Source organism: Aulonocara sp. 'chitande type north' Nkhata Bay, linkage group LG22 (assembly GCF_057382095.1).
Source record: "Aulonocara sp. 'chitande type north' Nkhata Bay isolate Kocher_YH1m ecotype deep benthic linkage group LG22, A_spYH_male_GT1.1, whole genome shotgun sequence".
Lineage (NCBI taxonomy): Eukaryota > Metazoa > Chordata > Actinopteri > Cichliformes > Cichlidae > Aulonocara > Aulonocara sp. 'chitande type north' Nkhata Bay.
Genome location: NC_141364.1, coordinates 25,020,596 through 25,042,092, shown reverse-complemented (window position 1 = coordinate 25,042,092; position 21,497 = coordinate 25,020,596). Strand labels below are relative to the sequence as shown.

General features: G+C 43.2%; 1 protein-coding gene across 1 annotated transcript; it reads right to left on the bottom strand.

The window, feature by feature from the left end:
* Window positions 1–242: 242 nt before the first annotated feature.
* Window positions 243–5,002, bottom strand: LOC147304266 (uncharacterized). The gene is made up of 4 exons (XM_086279502.1): window positions 3,788–5,002; window positions 2,541–2,866; window positions 2,204–2,484; window positions 243–1,644 (listed from the first exon to the last, which is right to left on the bottom strand). The coding sequence occupies exons 1-4, from the start codon at window positions 4,415–4,417 to the stop codon at window positions 788–790; spliced, it is 2,094 nt and encodes a 697-aa protein (XP_086135628.1). The 5' UTR covers window positions 4,418–5,002; the 3' UTR covers window positions 243–787.
* Between the last annotated feature and the right edge of the window lie 16,495 nt (window positions 5,003–21,497).

Genomic DNA, 21,497 nt, shown 5'->3' with positions numbered 1-21,497 from the left:
AGCTCTATAAATTCTCTATAGGCTCCTCTTGTCCAGGTGTTTCTTTTATTTGTTTATTTCTTCTTTCTATTTGTGTTATTACATTATATTTCTGGTACACAGTATGAAAATGTCCAAGGCAGGACAGGCAAGAAATAAAATGGGGAGGGAGAAAATAGGGAAGAATTAATAAAAGGATAGTGTACAAATAGAAATCCACAATATTTCGCCAACTGCTACACCTGTAAGTGTCATGCGGCGGCTGTGTGAAGGCAAGAGAGGACCCAAATGCACGGCTCTAGACACACGGGGATGAACTCAAAGGCCGGTCTTTATTAACAGGAACATAAGAAGTCATACAAAACTATACTGGGAGCAACTAAAAGCTGAGGCGCTGGGAAGACACGGAAAATGCACACAACCTAGAGGGACGACGCAACACAGAACAAAGGGACACTCTGACATAAATACACAGAAGGTAACGAGGGAAGTGGGAACACACGGGGAACACAGCTGAAGACAATTACTCATGGCCGAGCAGGGAGGACACGAAACTGACGATACTGACACCAAGATGTGGACCTTAAACACAACACAGTACACAGAGATGAGCACGGAGAGAGAGAGGCAGAGAGAGAGGCAGAGAAGAAGGATGAATACGAGGGGATGAGGAGAACACAGAACACATAGGATGGGAACACGGTACCAGAGCAAACACCACAATAAAAACATGGACACAGGGGGAATCCAAATACCAAACCAAACAATCCAATGGACATAAGAAACAAAATACAAAACTACAGAAAAACTAAGAACACTGGGTCAAAATGACCCAGGACCATGACAGTACCCCCCCCTCAAGGGCTGGCTCCAGACAGCCCAAACACAGGAAAACAAAAACCAAACAGAAAACGACCCAGGGCGGGCGGTGGGGGCCCAGGACGGAGGGCTCGGAACAAAAAACAAAAACGAACAACAGAAAACACAGGAGCACAAGACCAAAGGTCAAATAAAGTTCAGGGGGCCGACCCAGAGACCACAGGCACAAGAGTTCACGGGTCACACGGTCGGGGGGCCGACCAGGTGGGTGGCACAGGTGACAGAGCCGGTCCGGAGGCCGGCCGTGCGGAAGGCAGCGGCGATGGCGAAGGGGGGGACGACGACGGAGCAGTTCAGGGGGCCGACCGCGCGGAAGGCAGCGGCGGCGGCGAAGGAGACGACGGAGCAGTTCAGGGGGCCGACCGCGCGGAAGGCAGCGGCGGCCCTCCAGTCTCAGGCGTGCTGGCCATGGCCTGGTGGGCACAGGACCAGTCGAGGCAGGACCAGACGAGGCAGGACCAGACGAGGCAGGACCAGACGAGGCAGGACCAGACGGTGGCGATGCGGGGGCCGGGCCAGGCGAAGCACAGGCTGAGGCTGGACCAGACGAGGACGAAGACTCGGAGGCTGGACCAGACGAGGACGAAGACTCGGAGGCCGGACCAGACGAGGTTGCAGAGGCTGAGGCTGGACCAGGCGGAGCTGCAGAGGCTGAGGCTGGACCAGGCGTAGCAGAGGCAGAAGGCTGAACAGGCTCCTCGGGCCCTCCAGCTGACGTGGCAGAAGGCTGAACGGGCTCCTCGGGCCCTCCAGCGGAGACAGGTGGCTGAACGGGCTCCTCGGGCCCTCCAGCGGAGACAGGTGGCTGAACGGGCTCCTCGGGCCCTCCAGCGGAGACAGGTGGCTGAACGGGCGCCTCGGGCCCTCCAGCGGAGACAGGTGGCTGAACGGGCTCCTCGGGCCCTCCAGCGGAGACAGGTGGCTGAACGGGCTCCTCGGGCCCTCCAGCGGAGACAGGTGGCTGAACGGGCTCCTCGGACCCTCCAGCGGAGACAGGAGGCTGAACGGGCCCCTCGGACCCTCCAGCGGAGACGAGGAGGTGCTGGCTGGGCTCACTGGAACCCCCAGCGGACGAGGTAGATGGCGGCACGGGAGCCGCGGAGTGCTGGATGAGCTCATCCGAGCTTCCAGCAGGAGCTGATGTAGAGCCAGAGAGAATTGGGACCCCGGGCTCAACGTTAAGCTGGCTAGAAAACTGCACTGCTACGGGGAACTGGGCCAAAGGTTCAGGTGCGAGCTGAGCTGCTGGACACACGGGGACCTGAGCTGCTGGACACACGGGGACCTGAGCTGCTGGACACACGGGGACCTGAGCTGCTAACGGTGGAGAAGTAAATGACTGCACAGGGGACTGAACTGATGTCTGTAGTAACGGTGGTGGTGAGAGTGGAGTAGGTGGTGGAGTTAATGACTTCACAGGGGAATGAACTAGAGGTAGTGACGGTTGTGGTGCTGGTGGTTGAGTGGGTGACTGTGCTAAAGGAGGCTGCACTGGGGACACTGGAGACTGCACTGGGGAAAGCAGGGCTGCAGGAGGCTGCACTGGGGACACTGGAGACTGCACTGATGGTTGTAGTGGAGGTGTGATGGGTGGAGGAGTGGCTGAAGTGGCTGCGGGTCGGGCGGCTAATGGCTCAGCAACAGAGTGTATTAATGGCAGGGTTATGGGTTGAATGACTGACTGAGGGGCATCCTGTGCAGCTGAGTGCAATGATGGGTGTGGGAGCGGATGTAGGACAGGTGGCAGTGTCAGTTCCCCTGGGCCTACAATGCAGTTGAAAGGTGCAGGCACCTGCTGGACACCAGTCGCTCCCACCTGAGGAGTAGGTACAGGTGCAGAGACTGGCTGGGTCCTGGCGGGCCCCACCTCAGCGGTTGGCACAGATTTCGGCAGGGACTGGGCGGCTGCTGTCCCCACCCGAGGAGCCGATACGGGTGCAGGGACCAGCAGAGCCTCAGTTGACCCGGAAACCGGAACAGGGACCAGCTGGGCGCCAGCCCCCCTCACCTGGGGAATTGAGACAGGTGCAGGTGAGTGCTGGGCCGCAGCTATCCCTAGAACACAAGGGGCCTGGGAGGCGGGCCTAGAAAGAACAGTCAGCAAGAGATCGATTCCCTGCCCTGAGTGAGCGGATGAGGAACAGCGCTCTGACTTCGTAGCGTTAAGTGTACTAAAGCTGTAGCTTACAGGCACTAATGCATCACCTTCAGTGTGTACAGACTCAAGAGAAATGTGATCAGCTGATGCACCAACAGTCTTAGAGCTTCTTTCTTCGGAGCTAACCGTACTTATACTGACAGAGGAGGGGTTAATAGCCGATGTAAACATAGGTCTGTGCACCGGAGAGGCAGATGAAACAAAGTCTTTTACCACCGGATCGCCGGAAGCAGTAAACCTAGGGTAAACAGTGGTGGGTGTAGAGCCCCCTGACTCAAGAACATTTGAATCAGTACATACGTCAGAATGGACAATCCCCGGGGGTGATGGCTCAGAAGCAACGAGCTGGGGTCGAGCTATCACAGGAACATTTACAGTCTTGGATTTTACTGTTTTACCATCTAAGGGGGCAGGTAGTAAAGCCCCAGGGGTGAGCTTAACTGCAAAACAATCATCCTCAGCAGACACACAGGTAAAGGGCACAGAAACAGGTGTCTCTAACTCAGGAAATGCTGACTTCGAGTTTTTAGACCTAGGAAACTCTAGCGAAGGATGATCTTTCTCGAATATGAGTCCAAACGTAGGAGAAACTGTCTCTGAGTTGACCCTCCGGGCAGTACAATGGTTCATAACAAGTTCGGGTTCAGATTCAACGTTTACAGACCGTGAGCCTTTAGCGTCTACGGCAAGAGTCACAGAGTTTGCATTCCTGCATTCAGAGTAGTGAGAACTAGCCTCAGAGTGAACAGAGAAAGTGTCTTTGTCACTCACCCCAGCCGGCTGCCCAGTAGTCCCGGAATCCGACTGAGGAGAGGACCGGCGACGGCGTCTCCTCCTTAATGAGGGAACGGAGGTGACGGGGGAAACCGGTGATGATGCGGGGGTGACGGTCTCCTCTTCATCATCCGACCACATCGCTGCTAGGAGAGCAGCGGGAGAGCGACGGTCAGAGCTGAGAGGGGATGGAGAAGGGCTCTGCGGCAGCGGCGCCAAAAAACCCTCTCGTTTTAGCAGCTGCTGTTGCGACACCGAGAGCCCCGTCTGATGCTGCGGTACCGTCGCGGCGAGCTTAGTTTGCTTCTGCTGCGGCGGCTGATGGGTGGAGATCTCCGTCTGCAGTCGCTGTGGCGTGGAATCCCGGGAACGGACACTGTCTGCCAGCTCACGGGCTTGTAATGCCTCCTTAGCTCGGCTCAATTCGTCGATAAAGCCTTCATAGCAGGTGAGCTGCTGAAGGAAAGGGTTTCCCTCGATTATTGCCTTTATGGCGTTAAGTCCGACGGAAATTGTCCGTGAGTCCGAGGCGTGGGTTATTCGTTGCACCAGACTCTGTACACGGAGAATATCTCCCTCACGGGCGGAGCCTGCTGGGTCCATTTCGTGGTTGCGTCGTTCTGTCATGCGGCGGCTGTGTGAAGGCAAGAGAGGACCCAAATGCACGGCTCTAGACACACGGGGATGAACTCAAAGGCCGGTCTTTATTAACAGGAACATAAGAAGTCATACAAAACTATACTGGGAGCAACTAAAAGCTGAGGCGCTGGGAAGACACGGAAAATGCACACAACCTAGAGGGACGACGCAACACAGAACAAAGGGACACTCTGACATAAATACACAGAAGGTAACGAGGGAAGTGGGAACACACGGGGAACACAGCTGAAGACAATTACTCATGGCCGAGCAGGGAGGACACGAAACTGACGATACTGACACCAAGATGTGGACCTTAAACACAACACAGTACACAGAGATGAGCACGGAGAGAGAGAGGCAGAGAGAGAGGCAGAGAAGAAGGATGAATACGAGGGGATGAGGAGAACACAGAACACATAGGATGGGAACACGGTACCAGAGCAAACACCACAATAAAAACATGGACACAGGGGGAATCCAAATACCAAACCAAACAATCCAATGGACATAAGAAACAAAATACAAAACTACAGAAAAACTAAGAACACTGGGTCAAAATGACCCAGGACCATGACAGTAAGAAAAATAAACATACAACACCTGGAAACCTGGAACACAAAAAGTCAGCAATGCACAGATACATAAATCAACAATCTTCTTGTGGTGTGTGAGTGTGAGAGAGAAAGCGAGAGAGAGCAAGCGAGAAATTGTCGAGTGTGTATATGTCTTTGTCAAAAAAGGTACCTGAAAATGAGGGTGGAAAGCCGCAATTACCCCTCCCCCGGAGCCAGAGGCAGATAGAGATGGAGAACCGGCCAAAGTCTGGGAGTCCCAGACGACCAGGGGCAATGGACACCCTGGAGATCAGGGTCCAAGGGCTCCAGGTGCCCAATAACTGCCCAGTACCCAGCAGAGCCCCCCTTGATATGGAAGAGGTCCAAGCCACCCCAGACCACCAAGGGGTTGAAGGATGAACCTTTACAGCAGTAAGGCACTGCTTTTTCTTTGAAGGCAAACAGCCTGTATTTCTAGTTTGTGGTGTACTTTTAGTTTTACTACTCCTCTGTGTTTAGTTGTGAGTGTCTGCAGACAAACAAAGGAGACGGTGACCAAAGCAATTGCAAGGAGGCTTTTGGTGCAGCAAGCTCTTTGATACCAGTTTCTCCCAACAATATCCCAGCAGCATTTTTCTCTGGTGATCAGAGGTTGCTAGGGGGTCTCTGGGCCTGTGCAACTGAGGCCTAAGAAGAAGAAGTCCGACTGACATGTGACAATGACATGAAAGTGTGAGGTGACTCTCAAGTAAACCTATATTTACACTTAGCCCCTGAGGCAGCTGATTTACAGAATAAACAACTCATGTAATAATCATTAGGTTCAAGATGATGCTAGAGAATTACAGTTTACAAGTTTTTCTCTAAGGAAGAAAGGTTTATGTGTAAGGAGACTAGAATAGAACCCATAAGCATCCAGTTCATGTCTGACTGTCTTGACATTATATTTCACACTATCCCAGCTTGTCCACTTTCACCTCTTCACAGATGCTTTTATTATGGCATTGCACCCTTCACTATGTGACACACATACTCATACAAGCAGAACCAATGATCCTTTCCTTGGCCTCTGCGATACCAAAGACCTCTTTGCCAGGAGATAACGAGTTCCTCTAGAAGAGTGAGAGAGACAGGGTAGAAGTGAGATACAGAGAGATGAGGCCACTGATAGGGGGGAGAGAAATAACACTCAGCAGTGCATGACTCCCCCAGTCTTCCTGTGACTAATAATGTTGTCCTTAAGGTGGCATGGGGTATTCTTCCTTTAGTTTGTCTTCCTTCCTTTCTTCCGCTCGCCCAAGGATGTGCTCTGTAGTGTGCAGGTGTGTGTGTGTGTCAGTATTTATTCTCCATCTGAGCATTTCCCTGGAAACTTTAAGTTACAAATTTTTACCAAATAGAGAAGTTAATTATTTCACTTCTCTTAGTCTAGTCTTCTCTTAGATTCTCTTAGTCTAATAAATGACTAAAGACTTTTTGCAACTCATGTCAGATGTGTTGATTGGGCTGTTACTATTACTAGACTATCATATAGTTGATGTGCTTGGGGCAGATTGTATGTGGGGAAGCAATAAAGTTTACTAGATGGTTCGATCCCTGTGATACTAAAGCTACACAGGGTCATCAGTACTTTAGAAAGAGTGAGTCTTTTAAAGGCAGGCCAGAATTACACGTTTTAGAACTCATCATTCTATCATTTATCAGTCATAACAGCTACAAATAACATACTACATTGTTAGTCATACGCTGCAGTAAACCTCTGCTTCACTGTGCTGTATTTTCTCTGGACTCTGGCTCATAAAAAAAACGCTTCACTTCTGACAACGGGTTATAAAATCTGAGGAAATCAATAATGTCATCTATGCGTATATACTGCAAAATCAGTTTGGGTGTCTGAAGTGCCATCCTCAACTCTGATAGCTGACTGAGCTGCAGTGATGCCCCTGATTGAGTCTCTGTGGAGGCACAGAGAGGAATGTAAAACATCTTTCCATGTTTTGGTATTCTGCCATCAGCTAAAACCGAAAGGCAAGGACTGAGCAAACTAAGCTTGCTACACCGAAACAGGAAGCAACAGAAGGTATAGACATGTTTATTTCATTAAAATGAAGTGAAATATCTACATCATCAATTCTTAAAACAGGAATCTTAGTCAACACAATCTCCAGGGAGATGTGATATGGGAGTTCCATTAACAGATGAAAACAAATGGGCTGAAATTGTAATGTTCCACTCACAACAGTGACAGGATGTCTTGGATATATTTTTCTGCTTTGAATACTAATGTACAGCAGGGATGAGCCGTTTCCGACTAGCAGCGAGAAGTACACTTCAGAACGTATGTGGGATTTCGCAACTTGTAGTCGTGCTTGTGCTTCAGATAAACATTAAATCACATAACAAAAAGCAGCCTCCTCATAGATTGCTCATTCGGGGGGCCTCGAGGAGTAAAACCTTGACTTGAACTGTTTGAAGTCAGCAGAGTTTATCTTACTCTTCTTTACCTATAATTAGTCCTTGGGGGGTAAATAAACTCAGCTGCTTGTGATTCTCTGGTTGTTATGCTAAACTGTAAGTAGAATACAGTGAAAAACTCTCCATCAACATTACAGTCCCTGCAGCTGCTAAAATCAACCTTACCTTTCTACTTACAGAGCGTGAGAGAGCTACAACCAGCGTGGCTATGTCATGGGGGTTATGTTCACCTTGGCTAATGCCAAGATGGACATAAGTGACGTTCACTCACTCATCAACCTGTATTGGACTCTTTTCACAAAGTTTTACAGCCTCCTCCAGAGTAAATAGTCATGGAAGTGTGGCATATTGGTAGCTGAGGTAAACAGCGGACTGACTGGCTGTATGAACTGATGAACGCCAGCCAGAGTGTTTGAGGGGACTCGTGGGTAAAAACAGAAAATATCACAAATATCACAAAATAGTTTTATTCCTGATTTATTGTTGATGTTATTCAAACATCCATCCATCCATTCGCTTCCGCTTATCCTTCTCAGGGTCGCGGGGGGCGCTGGAGCCTATCCCAGCTGTCACAGGGCGAGTGGTGGGGTACACCCTGGACAGGTCGCCAGTCCGTGTTATTCAAACATGTTAGAATATACTGTGTGCAAAACAGTAGTAGAAACACCCTGACCACCCACGGCCATTATGGGGAAACTCAAAGTTGCCAGCCATGGCTGTTATGTGTTTGGTTTACAAAACATCAGGGATACACTGCTCATAAAACTTGAGGCTTCAAATTTTTAGTTCACTCACCTATGGTAGTATCACTGTGCCATCACCGTAGAGTATATACTGAATCTGTCAAATAAGTCAGCCCCTCTGCCCTGCAACCACTGTAATCGTCTCATGCTGGCCCTGGATGTTTAAAGCACTTTTTATTTAGCTGCACTGGCAGAGCCAGAGACTACAACCACTTCATTTATACCGCCTATGATATCCTCTGTTTTCACAGGGTCAAGACTTGGGTAGAGCCCCTGAGAACAGAGTTTTCCTTTTTGTCTTTAACATGCTTTTTTCTGCTCTTAAATCATCTACCCTTCTGAGACAGTAGGTCCAAGGGAAATCAGATTCTGTGAATTGGTTTTCAAATCTCCTCTGTCCTCAGGCAATAAAAAATTACAAAGAACCACCAGATGGTACTACTAGAAGAAGACGTGTCTAAAGCCCTGGCAAGGTTACCACTTTGATTGCATTAATACAGACTTTCATCGAAATAGACCACCACTCAATGTCACTCTTAAGCTTTCAAGTGTTTTGGAGAAAATGAGAGTCAAGGTAAGAGATTACTTGAGGTATGACTCTACAACGTTGCCATTTTAGCAATGTTCCTGGTAGTTTTCTTTTACCATATGTCTTTTACTATATGATAAGAGCTCTGATGGTACTTTATTATAAAACGTGGTCACATCTAACGGCTACACCAATCTCTTACATTGAAGGTAGGAGAACTTGTACTCAAATCGTATAACCTCCTTTGCCTTGAAAAACCTCCAATAGACATTTGATGTAGCAGTTGAAAAGACCAATGGTAAGGAGGAATTCACGGCAATTTCTCTTTGAAACTGCTTCAGTTCATCAATATTTAACACATGTCTTGATTTGAACATCTGTCTTCAAGTCATGACACGGCATCTCAGGTTAAAGTACGAAGTTTTTCTTTCCTGTTTCAATGCCTGAATTTTTTAACGATTGTGTTGTTGTGATTTAAGTTGTTGTCTGTTGCTTCAACCAACCTCTCTGAAGCTTGAGATCATGGACTGATGCCCTGACATTCTCCTGTTAAATTTATATATGCAATTTGGAATTCAGTGTTCTCTCAATGAGCCTTGTGATAGACTGGCAACTTACCCTCTCTCTCACCCTTTGCCAGCTGGGATAGGGTTCAGTCCCTCAGTGACCTTCAACTGGTTAAGTTGTTAAGAAAATGAATGGATGGGAACTAGAATTAAATGATATTATCACTGGGAAGAGTTGTCTAAAATCTGTCACAAGGGAATAAGCAGTTAATTGTGGAATGGATAACAGAACATTTCCTGTAATTTTACAATTTTATTTCTTAACATTTAAGCTCCAAAAGTTATTTATTCATCTATGACATCAGCAGTTCCTTATTACTGAGACATACCATTGAAATTACACATCTTGATCTTATGTATATTAAGCAGTCTCAATGTGAAATAATTCTACTAATTCTAATTTTACTGTTCTATGCTATGGTGTGCTGGGGGAGCAGCACAGCAAAGGACTCATCCAGGCTGGAAAAACTGATCACGAAGGCCGGCTCTGTGGTCAGCATGAAGCTGGACACTCTGGTGACAGTGGCAGAGAAAAGAACACTAAAGAAACTGCTGGACATTATGGACATCATGCTTTTCCTTTTGGCTCTCGGAGGAGGCGGACACACTTTTTCTCCTCTCCTCTCCCTTATCTTCCCTGCTTAGTTCTCATGTCCTTGTTTAGTCTCGTGTTTTTTGTATTACTGTCCCTGGAACACTCTCTCACAGTCTGTTTCTAAAACCTAAAGAGCATTATGGATTTGATCAACTGGTCTCTGAATGCTATTGACACCCTTTTCTCAACGAGAAGTATGGACTTGGGAGAGCTCGAGTGCCCTGGAGGGACTTTCCCTGCCGGATACACGATGGACGGGTGGCAGAAATGGAGGATCGTGTGCCTGGCGGGACTGTTGATCGAGGACGCTGAAGATATCTACCTATTCGAAACCATGATAACAGGGTTCTTGCTGATCGGAGCTGGCTTGGCCCTGGCTTATCGGAGAATTAAGAAAGCGGTACCGGCTGTTCAAACCCCCCCAAGGCTGAAACTCTCATTGAGATTTAAAGTTTCAGCTAATCTAATCTAATCTAATTCAGTTTCATTTATATATTGCCAAATCACAGTAACACTCCCCTCAGATGCTTTATATATATTGTAAAGTAAAGACCCTATAATAACCCTACAATATGGAGAAAACCCCAACAATCAGATGACCCCCTATTTTAAAAGAAAGCAGCTGGTGACGACAAAATGTGTTTCTGGTCTTGTGTAGTTATTAACACTTCTAACGTGAAGAGTGTGATTCAGCCCTGGTTCACATGTACAAATAGTTCTCAACTCCAAGCGGCTTTGGAGACCTTCACATAGTCTACATTTTTCAGCATGGAGTAAATGATTACTCAGAGTGTAAATGAAATATGTGAAAGTTATTAAGTTGTATATAATTGTGACTGAAATGAAACCAGGTCCAGTTTTAGGAATTGTTAAGGTTTACATATTTGTTTCTTGTTGTTGTTGTAAATGTCTGTTTTCACAGGCAGTCATTTATTTAAATTATGTAACTATAGGGCCTTAATGAGCCTTAATGTTTTGAATAGCTCTGCTTGCTTATGCAACTCTCAGTTTTCTTGTAAGCAAAGCTTTCTAAGAGGTTTCATATTCATATTTTAATTTTAGAATGTCCTTACAGGATAAATTAGCACTGAGTCAGAGTGGGGGCAGATGTGCCTTTCTTTCTGTGGCACTCTAAATCATGTTGAATGCTGGAAGATGGGGGCGTGGCCAGAAGTGAAAACATACTTGAAAAGTCAGTCCATAAAAACAGCACCTTTGTGACTGAGAAATGACATTTCATTTTAAAGCAGTAGGATCTTGACAGACATACTAAAATCCAGCTCTAACATTAAATTCATGGTGTTGTGATATTTATGTAAGGTCAGCGATGATGTTAATGATGTCCAAGTAAGATTGTGAGTTTTTGTGCGTGGTCAGGGACCAGAAGGCCAACTGCTTTACTATGCTTTTTCAATGCACTTCTATTTTCAACATGTGCTTTTGAGATTTTAGACATGCTGCATTTTAAAGCCTAACTTAATTTAACATCATTTTTTAGCTCCCTATCTTGTGTTCATCTCACCCAAACAATCATTCACTATCTGGTCACTATTTTCTCCTGCTGTCTGATAGAAATAACGCATGTGCATCTATATCTACATGTTTGAAGGATTTTACTATGTTTCTTGACAGTAGATGACTTTTAAATATCCAATGGAGAAACGGAGGATAACAAGATTCTCTAAACTGGTGAGTTTCCACGTTTGAATTCAAAAGAAGGGATTAACTTAAAAAATTCAAAGGGGGAAAAGTTTTCCGGGGCCAGTTTTATGCAGACTTGTGCTTCCATAGCAACGACTGCAATCGGCTGCATGTACACTGTTATTGCTGGCTTCAAAGCTTTATGCGTGATAGTGGCATTTGAGACATTCTTGGCTGCAATATACAGGCTTGAAATGTCACAAAATGAGGGGCTGTTGTAATTTACTGTGAAGAAAGTATGAAAATTGTAAATGCAAGCACTCACTGCACTGCTCTGACTTTGATTACTTCAGAATAAAGTAGAATATCTTATATGCAGTCTGTGTTCAGACATTTAAGTGGGATCAACATTTGATTTCAGTTTCTCTCCTTTGAGAACTTGTCCTTACAGCAAGGATACATATTGTACTTTTGGAGTAAAAGTACCTTAATAACTCTGTGACTTACTTACATCACATTTCTACGGCGTCATATTATAGTGGTAAAACTGTGTTTTAAAAAAGTTTGGGTTTCTTTGTTTTTGTGTGAGTTTACAACACAGAGATTAAGAGAAATGAAAAATGGGACAAAACATGCATGACTTAGATGGACTGATTCAATAATATGGCACTTTGCTTCTTCTTTAAGATGTTCGATTCAGGCTCATTTCCTGATACTGTCTACGTGACCACCGCCTTCCTCAGTGTTTGCATTTGGGTCTTCTTCCTCCCTCCCTCCACACGGTCTGCCAGTACACATCGTGAGATGTGAGTCATAATGTAAACCAAAACTAATGACAAGCCTTTAAAAAAATCAAACCGTAATTAATAAAACCAATGAAAGTCTAAGAAAACATATTTTATATTCCTTTTAACAAAGGAATCAATAGTTTTTATAAGCTATCCACTTTGGGAGAAGCTCGCAGCAAGCAAGTAAAGTCACTGTAAGTGGGTAGCCACTTTCTGAAATGTAGTGACAGTCAAAAATCAAAAAAATTGATTAGTGGATGCATATAGCAATCACTCTGAAAACACGGGGGAAGAAAACGATCCACTGTCTGTCTGAGGCTTCCTTTTCTGTAACGACTGATCAAAACAAAGTTATTAAAAAGATTTTGATCGCTGCCTCTCTGCCACTGAAAATGATCCACACTGAAGCACAAGCGCAGAGTTTTTGTGGAACTTTAATCAGAAAGACACAAGTTAAAATCAGCTACAGTGTAACTTAGTGCCTGTCCAAGAAAATAGCTCTTTCTTACAGAGAGTCTGACAAAATGTACAGCTCTGTCTTTTAAAGTCAACATCCAGGTGAAGGAACTTGTTAATTCATATTGTGAATTAACAAATTGCCTTCGTTTATTTCGTAAACAGAGGTGCCTTTGCTCTTGAATATATTTTAGCACTGGTAGTAATGACTGAAGAAGTTCTTGGACTGATACAGTTCGTCCAACAGTATTTGCAAACATATGTTCCACATGGAATAAGGAACAAAGAAAGCCTGAAGTCTGCTGTAAGTAGGCTGGGTTAGTCCAGACTTTGGCTCAGACTTTGTCTTTGTTTTTATACTTAAATATGCCAGCACCAGATGTATGTGGGTTTCCTTTTATTTTCCACAACCCACAAAAAATATCCACAAAGTCCAGTATTATCCACAACAAAGCAAGTACTGATTATCTGTCTTTGCTGGAGTGTCCCTGCAGAAACATGCATGCAATTGTACTTGTATTATAAAGTTAAGATATAATAGGAAAGTTAAGTTTGTAAGTCTATATTGAAAGAAAGAAAATATCAGAAATACAAAACTCTTTGACACTGATCATTTCAGGCATCATTTCAAGCTAGGAGTACCACTGATTATTAGGATGCCTGGGTCGTTGACCCAGGGTTTTGAGTTTATTGTGTTATTTATCATTTCTATTCTTTGGTTTCTTTGTTAGAGTTATGTCTTATGGTTTATGTCTCTGTGTAATCCTTAGTTGCTATATCCCCGTGTCCAGTCAGTGTCTGTCTGCCCTGGTCCCATGTCTCTGTTCCCTCTGTTGCAGTGCCTGCATGTGAGTTTGTGTCTTTACTTCAGTCTGTGTTATGTTTTCTGTTTTATTTTGAAGGTCCTTGTCTGATGTTAATGTATCTTGTTTTGCTTCCCCTTGTCTTGTTAGGCCTGATTTGCCCCAGCTGTGTTTCCCTCCTGTTACCCATTCCCTGATTGCTCCCTCTGTGTATTTAAGCCCTGTGTTTCTCTGTCTCTGTGTTGTGATCTATCCTCATCTTGCTGTGTGTTCTGCGTGCGTAGGTGTATTTTGTATTCTTAGTTTTGTTACCCTTTTGAGTTCAGCATTAAAGCTGTTTTGAGTTACTTTCTGTCTCTGGAGTCTGCACTTTGGGTCCTTCTCCTGCCTGCACACAGCCATCACATAACACTATTGTGGACATAAGCCCTAATCAGAGTATATAAATGATCAAAGTGATGTCTCTGAATTCCTTTTTTCGTATGACCGGCGGTCCACAATGAAAGAAGAGATTGATGATGAAAAAAATTCCTTCACAAAAATGTATTTTCCGTTGAATGATTATATAGTAGTTATGGGTCCTTTGTAAAACCCAAAATATAATACCTAAAATTAAAATGGAAAAATGCACACTGCTAAGTAAACATTTGTATTTTTACTTAAATTTTGAAAGTGTGGGAATCATAAAAATGGCTAGAGACTCATTTTATCTGTGAACACATGACATGTTCATGTTGCATTTTGAGCATCAGTACTGTTGAATATGCATTATGCTACTGTTCATCTTCTTCTGCGTAACCCATTCAGGGAAGGAGGCTGAAGCCCGTCCCAGCTGCTATAGGGTGAGAGGTGCGTTACACCCTGGAAGGTCACCAGTCTGTCGCAGGGCTAATAAGGAGACACAGACAACCACTCACTCATATCTATGGGCAATTTAGAATCAGCAAATCACCTAATGCCACTAACTGCATGCCTCTGGACTGTGGGAGAAAGTATCCAGGAAGACATGAGAAAGGGCAAACTCCACAGAGTCTGAAGTTTCAGCTGGCGATGATTTAAGTGTCTATCAGAAAGGCTCCAGCCAGATGGTGGATTCAAATCTAGGACTGTGAGGCAAAATGTGCTAACCACCACAACACGTTTGCTTCATGCACTCTAAGGTATTTCAGTAAAACCCTGAGCAGTATATACTTTTACAGCATACGTTTAAGTCTCTTAAAAGTGTGACATGAGATTTCTAAAGTTTAGATTTCATTCAGCTTCTCTTGGCCCTAAAAACCCAAATCCTGTCCTGCTTTCTCCCACAACTCAATCTTCTGAAATATAAAGCAGCCTTTTTAAAAAAAAAAACTTCAGTGTTGGTTGTTGACAATCAGGTAACCTGATGTAAGCCAACAAATAAAAACTTGCATGTTTTTAACTTAAATTATTCTCGGTAAAACAGTCTGGCACGGATGTGGCTGAAGTTTCTCAAGCCTTGTTAGTAAAAATATTAAGTCAGATTTTCCCCGCTACAGCATTATTGACTTACAAATCATTTTTTATGTTTTCTCACAGAGAGGTATTTCACAGAGCCAGGAGAGGAGTAAAATGTCTCTTTTCTTTTGACGGACTGTTTTATTTTCTCTTTATTTAATTTCTATATCTCTGTGGAAGAAGGTTATTAAAGCTATCTATTTCTTTTTATACAGTGTCTGAAGTGGATTTATAATGACTGAAAATTTGAGTTTTTTTAGTCTTTGAATGTGTGTTTTGCGTGTCTTGTGAGCCTCGTGCCAAAGCTGCAAATTAGGAAATGAGTAGCTGAAATGCATACGGATTTCTCTGGGGTGAGGCTTTGCAAAACTGAAAGCTGGTAATATGTCAAACACTTTGTGTGCCTAAACCATCATTTTGCACGTGTTTCATCTGTGTGTGTTTCACAGTGTGCAGGTGCACACCTCCCCTTTTTCCGTGCTTGCAGTTGCCGGTTGGCAGTGCATGCCAAATCACAGTGTTGTATTGCTGTAGTGTGTGTTGTACAGGCCCTCTGATATGCCAGTCATGGATGAGATAGTTAGAGACTTCAAAGTGGCTGAAAGTAGCTCAGAGTCAGTCTCAGTCTTTAGGCAGGCAGGTTCAGGTTTACCTGTCAAGCCTCTTAAAACATTTAATCCTGTTAATTCACAATGTAAGTCTGTTTGCTGCACAGTTCTCATCCACAACCAGGAGCTCAGCTTTTACTGAGTTTGTCTGAGACAAGTTAAGCTGGAAAGTCTTCCCAAGAAATATTACACGTGTCTGTGTAAGTGTGTGTACCAAACACAGGGGCCATGAGGGTTATTTCATTGGGCATGGCTCAGGGGGGTTGGGAAGCGCATCTGTAACCGGAAGGTCGCCGGTTTGATCCCCGGGCTCTCTGTCCTGGTCGTTGTGTCCTTGGGCAAGACACTTTACCCTACCGCCTACTGGTGTTGGCCAGAGGGGCCGATGGTGCAATATGGCAGCCAGTGTGTGAGAGTGAATGAATAGTGGCATTGTAAAGCGCTTTGGGTGCCTTGAAAAGCGCTATATAAATCCAATCCATTATTATTTCCAGGCAGGTAAAACTTAGGATCATTTGACTCTGTGATTTTATTCACACTGCGTAAAGACACAGTGTTAGCGTAAAATGTAAGATTCATTTTGAGTTTTTTTCTCTTGCTCCCTGGGACTTCTCAAAAGGTACAATGTAAATCTCAGAGATTAGAGATGTATTATTATGAGTTAAACTGAGTTTTGTCAAATGTTATTTTATCTTTTGTAGGTGAGTGCAGAATTCAAGAGAACACAACAATCCATTCACAGTCTATGTTCTTCTTCCAGCTGGATAGTGTGAAGGAATTTCTTTTATTTATGCATTGATCACATTGTTTATTAGTAATGCTTTTAGGTCACTTTTTTTAGCATGTCTGCCTCATACCCTGTTCAAGCAGTTAGACAGATGGTGTGAGTCTGCTAAGGAAATGGGGACATTCACACAGGAAGCCTGGCACCACAGATAGTGGAGTCTCTTGCCTTTTCTCCATTGTAAGAGGTAGCAAGAGACTATGAACATTTCTTTGGGGGAAGACCAAAGGTGTGAAAACAGCTGTGTACAGCCTTTTGTTTCTGTAGGAGGTATTTAAATCCAGAGCTGCTCTGGGTTCAGGAGAGACTGCCGGTCGTCTTGTCCCGCGATGATGGCTGCTCTCACCAAGCTTGGGTTTTTTTAATTTATTTTTTTATTAAAGGATGTTAGCTACCGCTCACTGTTTGTCTGCAGGCTTTATTAAATGGAAAACCTCCACAACAATAGTTTATCTGGAAACTCTATGAAGGCGTATGCAAAGAAAGCTGGACTACAAGAGAGAAATTTCAAGACCATTGTCCACATACTAGCCAGGTATTATAGCAAGGGAAAAGTGGGAGAAACTTCACTAAAAATGTGGCAATTTACTTTGAGTATCAAAGCCATATTGAAATTATGGATTGTTGTATCAGAGAATGGCAATGAACATGGGAAAAAGTAAAATTCATGTATACTTCTTCCCACTCCCTTTCAACATGTAAATTAATCAGAATGTTATTTTGTATGTAATTTGTATAGTATTTTTTTTCTCTTATTTCTTTTCTAAATGTACTTGTATATTGTTCACATGTTGAAATAAATTACCAATCAATCAATCAATCAATCAAAGTGGCACTAAAATATCTACTTTCTACTTACAGTATCTACCCTCTAGAATCTGGTAATAGTAATTTGTAGTGGGGAAACTAGTTCTAAACAACAGTATATCCACTGAAAGTGTGTACTGTGAACATGTATATTAAAACCTAAAACATGGTACATCATTGGCACCAGTCTTCAGTTAGATAGCAATTACCATTAAAACACAGGCTTCTACGTTTAAGCAGTGATACATGAAAGATGTGAACCCTTTTGGAATAGTTTCTCACACATTTTATGAACTGCTGAACAGATCGGTAGTGTCATATCTTCATGTAAGATGCATTTATACAAAACCAAATCCAAACATGGCAACCAAAAAAGTAAATAGCATAGAACGATTTGCAGATCTCCACCCATCTATTCTCTGCCTGCATGTCTTTAGACTGTGGGAGGAAGCCAGATAATTCGAAGGGAACCCGTGCAGAGGACACGCAAACTTGACACAACTTGAAACATCTCGGGCCAGATGGTGGATTCAAACCCAGGACCTTCTTACTGTGAGGTAAGAGTGCAAACTATTGCACCATGAGATGGGAAAATTGACAGCATGGCATTTGCACCACTCATAAACCCACATTTTATTTGCTATAGAAATTAGAAAAAAATATTGTTGAAACTAAATTAGGGCTGCCACAAACGATTATTTTGATAGTCGACTAGTCACCGATTATTTTTAATTAATCGACTAATCAGATCATGCATCCATTGGACGTAAAACGTACAGCTTATTGCACCAGCAGCATCTGCTCTTATTAACTATCATTACCTTACAGCTTTAAGTGTTTAAGCTATGTGCTAGCTAAAAATAAAGACAAGATGATAGTTAGTTTATTAAATTTTAATGACATCTGCAGATTGTTTCGGTGGAGTTTAATAAACTCAGCCGTGTGCTCCTTGCTATCTAAAATATAACAGGACACCGGAGTATATTCTTGAGCATCTCACACTTCTGATAATCAGCTGTCTGCTTGACGTTTATTCACCTGTGTAAAAACTATAACTTTAATCTCAGCCAAACCGATTTACTCAGGAACAAATAAAATACTGAAAAAAGCCAAACAATAACATTTTTAAGATATCCAAGTGACTTACATCATCTTTAACCTGAGTAGCGAAAGATGGCGGTGGGTTTGAAAACGATTTGCCGGGAGTCCGGTGTTCTCACCGGCTCTAGTGAGCCTTGAACCCTGGCTAGCTATCGAGCTGGTAGGAAACCGACGTCTCTGAAAACGTCGGAGCGCTTTTGAAAATATGTGGTGTCTTGATAAACTGAGCAGATATTTGAGGTTTACACAGTTACATTCTCGCCTGAAAATATGTTAAACGTTTATTTTGTGACCCAGAAAGAATAATAAGAGTAATATTAAAACTAACTAGCTGCCGCCATTGTTGGAAACTGAGCAGGTCCATGCTGGGCCACGCTATGAATTCTGGGATAGGTCGGGCCACGAAGTATACACCCGACCTATCCTTCAAATCTGGGGAAATGAAGGGCGCATTTGTCGGCCGCATTTGTCGGAGTCTTCGAATTTGGACAGTCTTCGTCGTGTCGCTGTAACGTAATCGGCCTACAAATGCGGGCACAGGAGAATGTGGTTCCTGAATTTGGACTCAGCTACGATACCGGACACTGCTTCTTCTTCTTCGGGGTTTAACGGCAGCTGGCATCCTTGTACATGCAGTGCTGCCATCTTCTGTTTCAGTCTGTTATTACACGCTTAATTCCTACTACTTATTCCTGCGTCTTTTGGGATCTTACAAAGCTTCAAACAACGCATCGACTATTATATTAGTCGTCGACGATTTTGATAGTCGACTAATCTTGGCAGCCCTAAACTAAATAGATCCTTTTAAGAAAAACTGTTAATTGTGAATTTGATGCAGCAACACAGCTCAACAAAGTTGGGACAGGACCAAGTTTCCCACTGCGTCGCCTCTCATATTCTTTTAACAGTCTGGAAATATCTGTGAACTTAGGAGAACAGCTGCAGGACTTTTAGTAGGGGAATCTCGTCTGGTACAGGATTCTATCTGCTTAAAAGTCCTGGTTTGTCATTGTTGTATTTTTTATTTTATAATTAGCCAAATGTTATCAGCTGGTGAAAGGTCTGGACCACAGTTTTTTTTAGACTAACTTAAATTACATGGTTTGGGTAAACTAATTTTAAAATTCCAATGTAGTACTCCAAAATTGGAGTCGCTATAGCTGACGCTATTAAATTCAGTTGGAGCAAATATAGCACATACGTTGGACAAACCTACTGAACTGAGCAAAGTTTGGATTTCCACTGTAGGAAGACCAAAGGATTTTAAGCCTATTTCTATAATAATAATAATAATAATAATAATAATAATAATAATAATAATAATAATAATAATAATAATAATAATAAAAAAAAACCTTGTGGATGTCTCAGTTGTGCATATTACACACGACAGACTACACACTAAATGAAACTAATTCAAGTGTGTGCTTGTGTTTTATGTGAGCCTCCTAACATGTTTTCTTTACTCAGTTAAACCCAATATGCAGCTCCCACGTCTCCGCAGAGGGTAGTTCTTAACTGTATCACAGCTGCCCCTGTCATGAGTTATGGCACTCTGTGATTCATTGAGCAATTCTGATGAGGTTATGAGCGAGCCAAGGACAAAGTTATCTCTCCTCTGCCCAACAGAAACACTGAGTTTATTAGCTTTTGAAGCAACAGACCTTTAAAGAAATGTTGAAAAAAAAAAATCGAAGCCTTTGTTTCCACACGTTAACTTGCCACTTCATACAGTATATGCATTAGTTGGCAGAATACATAACGTAGTAGGCAGGCAAGGAAAAGAAGGAAAAAAATGGAATGGGGAAAAATCCATTATACTGCTGCCTTGACTCATGGAACCTATATAGTGTAATTTATCCTGAAGCTTGTTCAAGTCAAAATGGCCCTATTTACAAAGTTCCATTACAACAATAAGATGAAAAAGAGAGAGGGAGTTACTGATAGGAGGAGAGAGCGGTGTCGCTGTGTGGGTGTGTATTTGTGACTTGTGGAGAATCATGTCCACAGCGTGTAATTGAATGACTTGAATTGGGTACTCCTCGATCCTCTGTTATTCCACCTGAACCCGGGGCAGAGAGGAGGAAATGGAGGAAGAATGGAGTCCAGAGGCTGATGAATTACCTCAAAGTAATCACATATCATCATTGTTCCTTTAGCAGATATAATAATTATGATAATTATGATGTAGTAATGTCATGTGTTCATGAGTGGTTTCATCTAAACAATAAAATAATTTTGGCCTGTTTTTCTTTTCGGCGTTGCCGCGGTTCTTAGGTTTGTGGATGTTTGTTTATGCACAGCTGTCTTAAGGTCCTACCACATTTCAGTCAGGTTAAAGTTTGGACTGGGCCAGTGAAACATACCGTCTTTTCTTTTTTAGACATTTTGTTGTAGATTTGCTGCTTTGTTTTGAGATGATTGTCCTGCTGCGTGGACCAGTTTCATCCAAGCTTTAGCTGATAGATGCTATATTACATTTGACTTTTGTGTGTACAGGAGTTCATGGCCCACTCAGTGCCCACGTGCTTTGGCTACAAAACAAACCAAAATCATCACCCCTCCTCCACCGTGCCTGATAGTTAGTATGTGGTATTTGTGCTGATGTGAGTTTGATTTTTACTACTGCACCTTATTGCCATTCTTTGGCAGTTATTCTGCCAATCCATGTACAAAAGAAAAGAGGTACAAAGCCCTTGCGTCACTGGATAATGTAAAGATTTATAAGCAGTTTTTTTGCACATTTAATAAACTCGTAATTGTTTGTTGGTAATAATTTATACTATAAATTCATGGTTGAGCCACAGTTATGGTCATACTTGCTCTTGGTTTGTATTTTTCTTTTTCTTTTTGGGTGAGTCAGCGTGAGGGTGGGGCATATATATTCATATATTCATAACATAGCTGTCAGTGTCGGGGTCGTAACCAGTGTTGGGCAAGTTACTTTGAAAAAGTAATTAATTATAGTTACTAGTTACTTCTTCAAAAAAGTAACTGAGTTACAATATTCTAAAAGTAACTAATTACTTGAAAAGTAACTATTGCGTTACTTTAAAAAAAAATGTCCAGGGTATAATTGGCCATTTTTAACTACTTTTGAGGTTTCCTCTACATTTCACCTTTAAAAACTGTTTACTTT